Genomic DNA, 13,822 nt, shown 5'->3' with positions numbered 1-13,822 from the left:
ATGTTCAGGAAGAAGGAAAACAGGACATGGCATCCAGGTTTCTGTCTTGAGCAACTGGATAGATTCCATTTGAGATGAAGAATGGATGCTCCTGGGACATTAAGTGGTAATGTCAAGGAATCGTATATAATTGTGTTTGGAGCTCAGAGAAGGGGTTTGGTCTGAAGAAGTAAGGTGTGGGTGATCACTATGAAGATGGTATGTAAAAAGAGTGAGATCACCAAAAGGATTCAGTGTTAGTCTGCTGATATATATTAATGCCTTTAAATGGACTTATCCTAAGATGATATTCATTCATGTGTCTCATGCAGTGAATTATTATTTTGAGATTGAGTGCCATATAAAATAGTGCTTATTGTTTCTTTCCCAAGAATGTTAAGTGACTTTTTTTCCCTGTTTCCAAAATATGTTTGATTGTGGATGCATTGGTAACTGCTGTGGAGCCCTATGTTCCTTATAGCTTGGGGTTTCTTGTGGTGGCAAGTTTTTAAATTCCTAAGAAATTCTTCTTTTGTTCAATAATTAGTAACAGAATAATTAGTAACAGATCCCTATAAGCCTCCATTTTTTTTTTTTTACCTTTTGTATTTTATACCACAAATACTTAATGACCTTTTACTTCATGTCAGCACTGTATGGGCAGTTTAAAAGAGAGAAGGATAATTAGAAGAATTCCGTTTTCTTGGGGGTTGCTATACAGATGTGGGAACATAGGGAACAAAAATTTGAGGAAGGTTTTGCAAAAGGAGAGTCTTTCAAATTAGGTCCTGCTGCTAAGAGCAAAGAGAAGCATTATAGATTCACAGAAAAAGTGAATGGCATGTTTGAAATACTGGGAGTGTGAGTATAGTGTAATTAAAAAAATGAAAAGGAGATTGGAACCTGTACCACAAAGGGCCATATGAGATTTTTCTTCTGTGTAAAATGCTTTGCCATTATCGTAGAACATTTTAAAGCAACAAAATGAAATCTTTTATGGGGTATTAGAAACAAAGTGTAGGTGTTAGTGTGATGGATGTATTAGAGAAAACAAAGACTTGGAGGTAGGAGGCCCAGTGAATAGGCCATTGTAATAGTCCTGATGAGGCCTGAACTGGAGAGGAAGAATTCAGTTTTGAGCAGGTCTTTTTTTGAACTTTGTGGCAAGTATACCATTGTTGATGTGGGGTTCCTTTGTTTTCCCAAAACTGGTTTGGTCTTGTGGAAGGTTACAAAAATAAAAATAGAGGATCTTTGTTGTGAATGACCCATGTTGTGGGGCTTTTTAATCATAACCTAGCACATACATTTGCACCTGGGATTTTTTTTTTCCTTCAGATTGTTTCTTTGCACAGAGTACAGCCTTACTTTTCTGTCTTTTAAACTTGGTGTTTACAAAGTAATGAATTTATGTTACTGAAGAATTTTCAGTGCCATTTCCCCAACTGAACTAAAAATGTTACTTTGGGTTGCTTCTCTTCATTAGGGTTGTGAAAAGCAAAGGATACTTTGAGACTCTAAGATTTCCTTGTTTTCAGATATGCTAGCTTTATATCATTATACAGAAAGAACTAAACTTTTTATAGATATACAGAAGATTCCTTTGGCATCCATTGTATCCTAGCAAAAAGTCATTATGACAGCAGTAGTAATAGAATAATACACAAATTCATACCCTGGAAAATTCCAAAATTGTAAATTTTAGCTTTAGCTGTTTATTTACTTCTTGGGGTTGTGCTGTAATTTTTTAAAAAAAGGAAACTTGCCTATTTCTTGTATATTTTCTGAAACCTTTTTCGGGTTACTATTATCTCAGCATCTTACAGAGTTCAAATTTAACACATGATAATGGAAAAAAGTAGCTTTTAAAAAATTGTTTGCTTTCCTCTTAATCTCTGCTTATGTGAGACTGGAAAATAAGATATGGATTAGCAAAATAAAAAAGATGTACTCTTTTACCAAATGCGTAAAATCAAGGATTTAATTCACCAAGACTTTGTCGTAGTTAGAATAGTGACCTGATAATGTTCTTGAAATTTACTTGAATGGCTTTGTAAGACAGATGTTTTCACTTCTATTTGAAAAGTTTCCTGAATTAAAGTATCAAGATTTACAGGTCACTTTTTTCTTTCCAAAAAGCATCCAGTAACAAGTTTAAAAACTACTACTTTGACATAATCAATTTATTGAATAAATATATTTATTGTTTATAAGTAATAATTAAAAAACAAATTGTTGGGATGCCTGGGTCGCTCAGTCAGTTAAAGTGTGCAACTCCAGCTCAGGTCATGATCTTACAGTTCGTGGGTTCAAGCCCTGCGTCGGACTCTGTGCTGACAGCTCAGAGCCTAGAGCCTGCCTCGCATTCTGTGTCTCCTCCTCTCTCTGCCTTTCCCCCACTCACCCTCTTTCTCCCTTCGTCTCAAAAATAAACATTTAAAAAATTAAAATTGTTTACTGTGGAACAAATGACTTATTTCTTACTTTTAGAGTAAGACTAGGGTCGCCTGGGTGGCTCAGTAGGTTAAAGTGTCCAACTTTGGCTCAGGTCATGATCTCACAGTACGTGAGTTCAAGCCCCGAGTCAGACTCTGTGCTGACAGCCTAGAGCCTGCTTCTAATTCTGTGTCTCCTTCCCTCTGCCCATCCACTGCTCACACTCTTGTCTCTCTCTCTCTCTGTCTTAAAAATAAATAAACATTCAAAAAATTAAAAAGTAAAGTAAGACTAAAAAATGTTACCAAATTTGATAATCAAGGATTTTATGCAAAAAAGTTAAACTTAAATTTAGGTTTATTTTTTTAGTGATCTGTCTTGATAAGCAGTTATTCTTATTTGTGTAGAGCTTAAGATGTGAAGAACTTCATCTTCATGCAGAAAATCTCTCTAGGCGTGTATGGGAGCTACTTATGCTTCTTCCTACATGTCCTAACATGTTGATGGCATTCCAGAATATCTCAGACGAACAGGTAAACCCATAACATCTTTTTGCTCTCCTAGAGGATGGTACCATTTTATATTCCTCCTGGCAGTGTATAAGATTGCTTGTTGACCGTATCCTTAGTAAAATTTTGCCCATTTAATGGATAAAAAGTGACAGTTCATTTTAATGTTCATTTACTTGTTAGACTTAATAATATGGGCCTAATGCAAGGCAAGGATATTTTCTGAAATTATATTTAAAAAACATAATTTGCCTTTATATTAGTGTTTCATACTGCTATATGTTTTAAATATTCCTATTGGGGCACGACCTCACAAGTTAAGTGTTAGATATCTTTGTAAATAATTAGATTATTCTTTCAAAGCTATATAATAAAGGGTTAGGTAGAGATAGCAATAGAACACGTACACGATGAATGAAAAAAGTGTCCTAATGTTGTTCACTAATGGTTTTCTATGACTTGGGACTTGGCCATGTGATTTCAGAAGGTCGTGTATCTCAAATGATTTAGATGTGAACAAGGTAAGCCTGAGAAATGTTGGTTGATGACTCAGAGTAGGTCTAATAATATTATCAGAGATGCACATTGTGTGAATATCATTTCATAAATTGTGAGTAGAAAATAACAGTATTTTAAGGTTTATGTATTTGCATATGACTTCTAAATGTGCAGGTGTAACTTTTTATAAGTATTAAATAATAGACTTTACTGCTTCTGTATCTTTAAAAGTTGTTGCATTCGGCTAGGCTGCATAGGTTTTTTCATTGGGAAGATGTTGCATTGCCTCATCTGTTTTAAAAGTTAATAAGATAGAGTTGTTTTTTTTCCTGTGCTGCTGTTTGCATTATTAATTTTAATAAAATTTAATGAAAAATTGGTGTTTTAAGCATGCCATGAATACTAGTTAATACAGTTGGTCTTCATAGGTTTGAACATACTTCAAGGTATATGTAATATTTGAGTTCTTATATAGTGTTCATTTCTTTAAATTTTTTTTGATGGGGAGAGATCCCTTAGTAAGTTGGCTTGAGAAAACCTATGTTTTTCCTTTCTTAATTTAAGAGTAATGATGGACTTAATTGGAAAGAACTTCTCAAAATTAAGAGTGCTCACAAGCTATTATATGCCCTGGAAATTATTGAAGCACTGGGAAAACCTAACAGGAGGATAAGGAGAGAGTCAACGGTAATTGCATTTCCATTCTTACGGTCAAATACTTGTATTTTCTCTGGAGCCAAATTCCAGAATGTGTTATATTCTTTTATTTTTTATTTATTTTTGTTTGTTTATTTGAGAGCAAGCAATCATGTGAGTGGGGGAGAGGGAAAGCGAGAGAGCAAGAGAGAAAGAATCTTAAGCAAGCTTCAGGCTCAGTGCGGAGCCTGATAGTTGGCTCTATCCCACAACCCTGGGATCATGACCTGAGTGATAATCAAGTCAGATGCTCAACTGACTGAGCCACCATGGTGTTCCAAGAATGTGGTGGGTTTTTTGTTTCTGTTTTTATTTTTTTGAGAGAGAGGGAGGGAGGGGAGAGAGAGAATTCTAAGCAGCCTCCACCTTCAGCATGGAGCCTGAAGCAGGGCTTGATCTCACGGCCATGTGATCATGACCTAAGCCGAAATCAAGAGTCAGTAGCTTAACTGAGCTGCCCAGACGCCCCTATTATCTTTTAATTCTAGAATAATTTTTTTCTCCTGCCACCTTCTCTCATTTTTTTTTAAACATTTTTTTGAAGTTTATTTATTTACTTAGAGTGCAGGAGGGTCAGAGAGAGAGAAGGAGAGAGACAGAATCCCAAGCAGGCTCTGCACTGTCAGTGCAGAGCCTGATGTGAGGCTCAGACTTGCGAACCGTGAGATCATGACCTGAGTTGAAATCAAGAGCCAGATGATTTACTGACTGAGCCACCCAGGCACCCCTCTTACCATTATTTTATTTTATTTTTTTATTTTTATTTTTTGCTGTTCCCACAGGGAAGTTACAGTGATCTTTATCCAGATTCAGATGATTCAAGTGAGGATCAAGTGGAAAATAGTAAAAATTCCTGGAGTTGCAAGGTTTGATCATATGTGTTAAATAGTGTATTGATAAAAATTATCCCTAATTTTCCAAAAGTAGGTATCATAATCAATAATTTTAAATTTAGTAAAATAAAGGATGGTTTAAAAATCATGTATTACTGTAAATCACAGTAATAAGGTGAGATTATTTAATGCCTTGGTACACTTATTTTCTTCCTTTATTGGAATACTTTGTTAGGACACTTCAGTGTCTATAGTTAAATTGTCAATGGAATTTAAAGATACGTTTATGGATTTTTGCAAGAATCTTGTTTTAAAATTTTCTTGAAAATAAGGTAGGTTATCACTTTACATAGAAGTTATTTTGGTTATTTAAATCAGAGTAATTTCCTAGATTAAAGATGCATATTTTACACACATGTATACATAAATACACACACATCTAGTTACTGAATCAAAAGCAGGTCTTCAAGACATTTTGTAGCTGCATCTCTCTTACTGGTACTCTCACAATTACTTACAGTTTGTTGCTGCTGGAGGGCTTCAACAGTTATTAGAAATTTTTAATTCTGGAATTCTGGAGCCTAAAGAGCAGGAATCCTGGACTGTGGTAAGTGAAACCAGTTTTTAACCAGTTAATAGTGTCCTGTCTTAAGCACTTCCATTTTTTGTTAGCAAGTATATCTTTTGCCGCATGCTTTGTTGTAGTAAGGAAGATTATAGAGTGTAGTAGAACTAAGTTTTGAAAAATACGGTATCTGATAAAAATTATTCATAAGAATTCTCCATGACACCTGTTAAAATTTAAGTGCCAAAATTCATGACTCTGAATTATGGGTAATTTGTAAATCTTTTTCCTTTAGGTAAATAAATTACATATTAGTATTTATACAGTCTTAATGTTTGGATGCTTTTAAAAGAACTGGTTTATGTCTTCAAATTTTGGAAAACATCCTTTTTCAGTGTTTTATTTTGTTTTGAGTATTTCTTCCTTTATAGTAGTGCTACTCAAATAAGTGTCTTTAGACCATTTGTGACTGGTCTGAAATGAATTAGGTGCAGGAGTTGAGAGTAAGCCCTGAGAAGATTTTTACAGATACTGAATATGGCTACAGATTTTTTTTTTTAATGTTTATTTATTATCAAGAGACAGAGAGACACAGAGTGTGAGCATGGGAGGGGCAGAGAGAGGGGGAGACACAGAATCTGAAGCAGGCTCCAGGCTCTGCGCTTGTCAGCACAGAGCCCGACGCGGGGCCCGAACTCAGAAACTGCGAGGTCATGGCGTGAGCCGAAGTCGGATGCTCAACCAACTGAGCCACCCAGGTGCCCCTACAGATTTTTTAAAAAGTATTTCACAAAATCATTTGCACTTAACAAAAAGGAAGTTTGTCTTTTTTTTTTTAAATAAACTATTAATGTGAAGAAGCACTATTCTATATAGTATTAAGAAAATAAAATTGTGGAATATTAAAAAATTGATACTGCTATAAAGGATGCTCCCTTTCCTGACTTCCAACAAAGTAGAGTAGCATTATCAAACATTCCATTCAAATACTAACTTTTTAGTACTGTGGTTTAGAATTACCTTAGAACCTAGGAGTCAAGTGTTCTTAATTTAATACCAAGTTACTAAAAGAAAATAGATTTAGAAAACCTATCATTATGTACCAAGCTGTTGTTATTCTTACCACTGGTTTCAGTACTTATTTTTCTATTTTTAAATATATTTTACTGTGATATTTTCCTTTTAGAATAGATACCTCTATTCAGTTATTAATTATTATAGTTCTGTGACTTATAACATCTGTTGCGTTTTATTAGTCATGTCTACTACCCCATTAATTCTCTTAGAATTCTAATGTGCTTTTTAGTTCTTTGGCAAAGTGGGAGATTTTAAATGTGTTAACAAGTAGTTATGTGTCATTTATAGGAATTTTGTTTGCAGACTTGCTCTAAGTTTAGTTTGGAATAAGGCTTACAGGAAATCAGTCATAAGCTAAAGGTTTTTTCTCTGTTTCTTTTGAAATTGTAGATATTTTTATGAAGTATTACTAATAAGATAATGTTAACTACCAAATATGACACATTGTAGCCTGGCAATGCCTGAGATGCTACTAAGCATGCCTGAGACACAGTTTGCAAGCCAGCTTACACCCCTATTTGCATCTCTCTTCACATATTATAGAATACTTACAAATTCAGTCATTCTTGTTTCTTAGTTTTTTTTCCTTTTAATTGAGGTATAGTTGAGGTATACTTTTAAATTAAAAACTTTTGAGATAGAATTCACATATAATGAAATTCAGCCTTTTAAAAAGCAGTGATATTTTAGTATATTTACAGACTTGTGCAAACATTACCACTAATGCCAGAACAGTTTGATCCCCTCAGAAGGAAACACCCTATGCCATATTCATTAGCAATCATTCCTCATTTTCCCCCAAACATTTCAGCCCTGGGAAAACACTAATCTAATTCTACTTTCTATGGATTTGCCTGTTATGGACATTTCATATAAATGGAGCCATACAATATGTACATGGTCCTTTGTGACTGGCTTCTTTCACTTAAGCATAATGTTTTAAGGTTCATTCTTTTTTTTTTTTTTTAAGTTTATTTATTTTGAGAGGGAGAGAAAGCACCAGTGGAGGCAGGGGCTGAGAGAGAAAGAATCCCAAGCAGGCTCTGCACTTAGTCCAGAGCCTCACACGGGGCTGGAACTCACCCCAAGAGATCATGACCTGAACCAGAGTCAAGAGTTAGACACTTAAACGACTGAGCCACCCAGGCACCCCCCAGGTTCATTCTTGGAAGTAGTATATTATCCATAGTCACAGATATTGATGACTCTGTTTTCTTTTAAGAATTTTATAGTTTTGGGGTGCCTGGGTGGCTCAGTCAGTTAATTGTCTGACTTCAGGTCATGATTTCATGGTTTGTGAATTCCTGCCCCACATTGGGCTATGTGCTGTCACTGCAGAGCCTGCTTTGGATCTTCTGTCTCCCTCCTCTTTGCTCCTCCCCCACTCAATAGCTCTCAAAAATAAATAAACATTTAAAAAAATACATTAAAAAAAAAGAATTTCAGTTTTGGGGGTGCATGGGTGGCTCAGTCCATTAAGCATCCAACTCTTGGTTTTGGATCAGGGTTTGTGAGATGGAGCCCTGCGTTAGGTGGGAGCCTGCCTGGGATTCTCTTTCTCTCTCCTCTCACACGCTTGTGCATGCTCTCTTTCTTTCTCTCTTTCAAGATAAAGAATTTTATAGCTAGTTTTTAAACATTTAGGTCTTTGATCCATTTTAAGTTAATTTTTGTAGGTGATATGGAGTTGAGGTATACTCAGTACATAATGAACTTATTTATTTTTTAAATGTTTATTTTAGAGAGAGAGAGAGACAGACAGACAGCATGAGTGGGGGAGGGGCAGAGAGAAAGGGCGACACAGAATTGAAAGCAGGCTCCAGGCTCTGAGCTGTCAGCACAGAGCCTGATGCGGGGCTAGAATCCATGAACCGTAAGATCATGACCTGAGCCGAAGACGGATGTTTTAACCGACTGAGCCGTCCAGGTGCTCTGATAATGAATTTACTTTAAAAAAAAAAAAAAAACAAAAAACAGAACCTTTAAGTTTTGGAAAATGTATATAATTGTGTAATCCACCAACACAAACAAAATATAGAATATTTCTATTACACCAGAAGTTCCGTCCTGCTTTTTTACCATCAGTTCCTCCCTTCTTCCAACCATCCAGCCCTAAGCAACTACTGATCTGCTTTTTGTTGTTAAAAGATTACATTTGCATTTAATAGAATTCCATGTAAATGGAATACTACGATATGTATTCTTTGTAACTGGTGTCTTTTAGTCAACATGTATTTTGAGCCTGATAAATGTTGCATGTATTGGTTGGTTGTTAGTTTTCATTGATGAGTAGTATATCCTTTTATAGGTATACTATTCCTTATCCATTCACCTCTTGATGGACATTTGAGTTTCTGGTTTGGGGCTATTATGAATAAAGTTGACAGATGTTCATACACAAATCTTTTTGTGTACATATGTTTTTGTTTCTTGTGGGTAAATACCAAGAAAAGAAATTGCTGAATAATATGGTAATGTAAGATTAACTTTGTAAGAAACTGCCAAGGTGTTTTCCAAAGCAGTTGTACCATGCGACTTATGGGAGTTCCAGTTGCTTCATATCTTCAACAGTTGGTGTGGTCAGTCTTTTTAATTTTAGCTATTCTACTGGGTATGTAGTGTTACCTCATGGTGCTTTGCCCTTTTTAATTTTGGTAAAATACACTTAAGGTTTACTATCTTAACCATTTTTAAGTGTGTAGTTCACTGGTGTTACATACCTTCACCTTGTTGTGGAATCATCACCATCATCTAACCCCATTACTATTTTCATCTTGTAAAATTAAAACTATACCTATTAAACAGTGACTCCCCATTGTCCCCTCTCCCCAACCCATGACAAACCACCATTGTACTTTGCCTCCATGATTTTGACTACTCTGAGTACCTCCTGTAAATGGAATCATGTGGTATTTGTCTTTCTGTGACTAGCTTATTTCATTTAGCAAAATGTCCTCCAGCATCATCCTTGTTGTAGTCTATTGGAGAATTTCCTTCCTTTTTAAGGCTGCGTACATAATATTCCATCGTATGCATATGCTACATTTTGTATATCCATGCATTCATGGGTTGCTTCCATATTATACCTATTGGGAATAATGCTGCTATGATTATAGGTGTATAAATATCTTTGAGACCCTGCTTTCATTTCTTCAAGAGTAGAATTGCTGGGTCATATGGTAATTATGTTTTTAGATTTTTTTGAGGAACCACCATGTCGTTTCCCACAGGAGTTAAACCATGTTACATCTCTGCCAGTAGTGCACAAGTTTCTGTACGTATTTGCCAACACTTTTATTTCCTGGTTTTTTGATATCAACCATCCTAATGGGTGTTGAGTGCTATCTCGTTGTTTTAATTTGCATTTCTTAATAAACAGTGAAGTTGAGCATCTTTTCTTATGTTCTTTGGCCATTGAGAGAACTGTCTTTTCAACTCTTGTGCTCATTTTTGAACCAGGTTGTTGGGTTTTTGTTGAGTTTTAGAAGTTCTTTATATATTGTGAATATTAAACCTTTATATAGTTTGCAGATGTTTTCTCCCATTTGTGGGTTACCATTTTACTCTGTGGATAGCCTTGTGCATGAAATCTTTTAATTTTAATGAAGTCTAGTGTGTCTGTTTTTTCTTTTGTTACCTGTCCTATCCAAGAAATCATGTGTCCAAATCCTTTGTCATCAAGCTTCTATCCTACTTTTTCTTGTAAGAGTTTTATTGTTTTAGCTCTTATATTTAGGGCCTTTATTTATTTGTTTATTTATTTATTTTTAACTAATTTATTTATTTTAATTTTATTTTTTTAATTGACATCCAAGTTAGCATATAGTGCAACAATGATTTCAGGAGTAGATTCCTTAATGCCCTTTACCCATTTAGCCCATCCCCCCTCCCACAACCCCTCCAGTAACCCTCTGTTCTCCATATTTAAGAGTCTCTTGTATTTTGTCCCCCTCCCTGTTTTTATATTATTTCTGTTTACCTTCCCTTGTGTTCATCTGTTCTGTGTCTTAAAGTCCTCATATGAGTGAAGTCATATGATACTTGTCTTTCTCTGACTGATTTCACTTAGCATAATACCCTCCAGTTCCATCCACGTAGTTGCAAATGGCAAGATTTCATTCTTTATGATTGTATTCTTTAAGATTTCATATCTTTATGATATATATGTGTATATATATAATACACGCACACACACATAAACCACCTCTTCTTTATCCATTCATCCATTGATGGACATTTCTTTCCATACTTTGGCTATTGTTGCTAGTGCTGCTATAAACATTGGGGTGCATGTGTCCCTTCAAAACAGCATCCCTGTATCCCTTGGATAAATGCCTAGTAGTGCAATTGCTGGGTCATAGGGTAGTTCTATTTTTAATTTTTTGAGGAACCTCCATACTGTTTTCCAGAGTGGCTGCACCAGTTTGCATTCCCACCAGCAGTGCAAAAAAGATCCTCTTTCTCCGCATCTTCACCAACATCTGTTGTTGCCTGAGTTGTTAATGTTAGCCTTTCTGACAGGTGGGAGGTGGTATCTCATTGTGGTTTTGATTTGTATTTCTCTGATGGTGAGTGATGTTGAGCATTTTTTCATGTGTCAGTTGGCCATGTGGATGTCTTCTTTGGAGAAGTGTCTATTCATGTCTTTTGCCCATTTCTTCACTGGATTATTTGTGTTTTTGGTGTTGAATTTGGTAAGTTCTTTATATATTTGGGATACCAACCCTTTATCTGATATGTCGTTTGCAAGTATCTTTTCCCATTCTGTCAGTTGCCTTTTTCTTTTGCTGATTGTTTCCTTTGCTGTGGGGAAGCTTTTTATTTAATGAGGTCCCGAAAGTTCATTTATGCTTTTGTTTCCCTTGCCTCTGGAGACGTATTGAGTAGGAAGTTGCTGCAGCCAAGATCAAAGAGGTTTTTGCCTGCTTTCTCCTCGAGGATTTTGATGGCTTCCTGTCTTACATTTAGGTCTTTCATCCACTGTGAGTTTATTTTTGTGTATGGTGTAAGAAAGTGGTCCAGGTTCATTTTTCTGCATGTCGCTGTCCAGTTTTCCCAGCACCACTTGCTGAAGAGACTGTCTTTACTGTCTTTATTCCATTGGATATTCTTTCCTGGTTTGTCAAAGATTAGTTGGCCATATGTTTGTGGGTCCATTTCTGGGTTCTCTATTCTGTTCCATTGATCTGAGTGTCTGTTTTTGTGCCAGTACCATACTGTCTTGATGATTCAAGCTTTGTAATACAGCTTGAAGTCCGTAGGGCCTTGATTTATTTTGAGTTAATTTTTGTATATGGTGTTTTAGTGTGTAAGGGTCCAACTTTATTCTTTTGCATGTGGATATCCAAGGTTTCTCAGCACTGTTTTTTGAAAATACTGTCATTTCTCCCATTGGATGGTCTTGGCACCCTTGTTAAAAATCATTTGACCATAAATGTGAGGGTTTATTTCTGGGTGTTTTATTCCTTTCCATTAATCTTTTTTTTCAAGTTTATTTTTATTTCTTTTGAGAGAGAGAGAGAGAACAAGAGGGGGAGGTGCAGAAAGAGGAGACAGAATCCCAAGTGGGGCTTGAACTCCTGAACTGGGAGATCATGACCTGAGCTGTAATCAAGAGTTGGGCACTTAACCAACTGATCCACCCAGGTGCCCCTTTTCCATTAATTTGCATATGTATCTGATGCCAACACCGCATCATGTTGATTACGGTAGGTCTGTAGTAAGTTTTGAAATCAGGAAGTGTCAGTCCTCTAGTTTTGTTCTTCTCTTTTAAGATTGTATTGGCATTGGAGTCCCGTGAGATTCCCTTTGAATTTTAGCGTGGGTTGTTTTTTTTTTTTCCTCTGCAAAAAATGTCATATTTTGTTACGGATTGTTTTGAGTAATAATAAGTCTTCCAATCCATGGACATGTGATGTGTTTCCATGTATTGTTTTTAATTTTCTTCAGCATTGTTTTATAATTTTCATTGTAGAAGACTTTCATATTCTTGGTTAATTCTTAAGTATTTTATTCTTTTTTTTTTTTAATGTTTATTTATTTTTGAGACAGAGAGAGACAGAGCATGAACGGGGGAGGGTCAGAGAGAGGGAGACACAGAATCTGAAACAGGCTCCAGGCTCTGAGCCGTCAGCACAGAGCCCGACGCGGGGCTCGAACCCACGGACAGTGAGATCGTGACCTGAGCCGAAGTCGGAGGCTTAGCCGACTGAGCCACCCAGGCGCCCCAGTATTTTATTCTTTTGATGCTATTGTGAATTGAATTATTTTTGTAATTTCCTTTTCATATTGCTCATTGTTCACCTATGGAAGTGAATTTTGTGTGTTGGCTTTGTATCCTGTACTTTGCTGAATTCATTTATCTTAAGAGCTATTCTTTGGCATCTTTAAGGTTTTCTATATATCCTCTACAAATGGATAATTTTCCTTTCTAACTTAGATGCCTTTTGTTTCTTTTCTTGCCTAAGTGTTCAGGCCAAAACTTCCCCTACTATGCTGAACAGAAGTGAGGAAAGCCAGTATTCCTCATCTTAGTGGAGAAGCTTTTAGTCTTTCACAATTTAATATGATTTTCACTGTGGGTTTTTCATCTGTGGCTTTTATTTATGCTCAGGTAGTTTGTTTTCCTTCCTTCCTTCCTTCCTTCCTTCCTTCCTTCCTTCCTTCCTCTCTTTTCTTTCTTTCTTTCTTTCTTTCTTTCTTTCTTTCTTTCTTTCTTTCTCTTTTCAATTTTAGAGTTTTTGCCTGCTTACTGTGTGAGCAGTGGTGGAGGGTGGGGCTGAGAAAGAGAGAGTCTTAAGCAGACTCCATTCTCAGCATGGAGCCCGAAATAGCCATCAGTCCCATGGCCCTGGAATCATGACCTGAGCTGAGTTCAGGAGTCTAATGCTTAACCTCTTTCTATTTTGTTGAGTGTTTTTATCATGAAAGAGTGTTGAATTACTTCATGTGCTTTTTCTGCATGTAATCAATTGAAATGATCAGGTGGTATTTTTTCTTCATTTTGTTGTGGAGTATTGATTGATTCTTGTATGTTGAGTCATTCTTGCATTCCAAGAACAGATCCTACTTGGTCATGTACAATCCTTTTATTGTGTTGCTAAATTCTGTTTGCTAACGTTTTTTCAAGAATATTTGCATCATTAATCCTCAGGGATCTTGGTCTGTAATTTTTTTTGTAGTGACTTTTTCTTTCATTGATACCAGGCTTGTGCTGGCTTCATAGAGTG

The 13,822-nt window shown here is 36.0% G+C and overlaps 1 protein-coding gene across 4 annotated transcripts in view; it reads left to right on the top strand.

Annotated features, from left to right (window-relative positions):
• Positions 1–13,822, top strand: part of USP34 (ubiquitin specific peptidase 34) — a 247,218-nt gene that overhangs the window by 151,493 nt on the left and 81,903 nt on the right. For all 4 annotated transcript variants that reach the window (XM_049650262.1, XM_049650258.1, XM_049650261.1 and 1 more), the window contains 4 exons: positions 2,823–2,948; positions 3,987–4,109; positions 4,901–4,984; positions 5,472–5,558. In XM_049650262.1, the coding sequence (XP_049506219.1) occupies positions 2,823–2,948; positions 3,987–4,109; positions 4,901–4,984; positions 5,472–5,558 (420 nt within the window). The remainder of the gene's footprint in view (positions 1–2,822; positions 2,949–3,986; positions 4,110–4,900; positions 4,985–5,471; positions 5,559–13,822) is intronic.

Source organism: Panthera uncia (genome assembly GCF_023721935.1).
Source record: "Panthera uncia isolate 11264 chromosome A3 unlocalized genomic scaffold, Puncia_PCG_1.0 HiC_scaffold_11, whole genome shotgun sequence".
Lineage (NCBI taxonomy): Eukaryota > Metazoa > Chordata > Mammalia > Carnivora > Felidae > Panthera > Panthera uncia.
The sequence above is the reverse complement of the archived record's forward strand: the minus strand, read 5'-3'. Positions and strand labels throughout refer to the sequence as shown.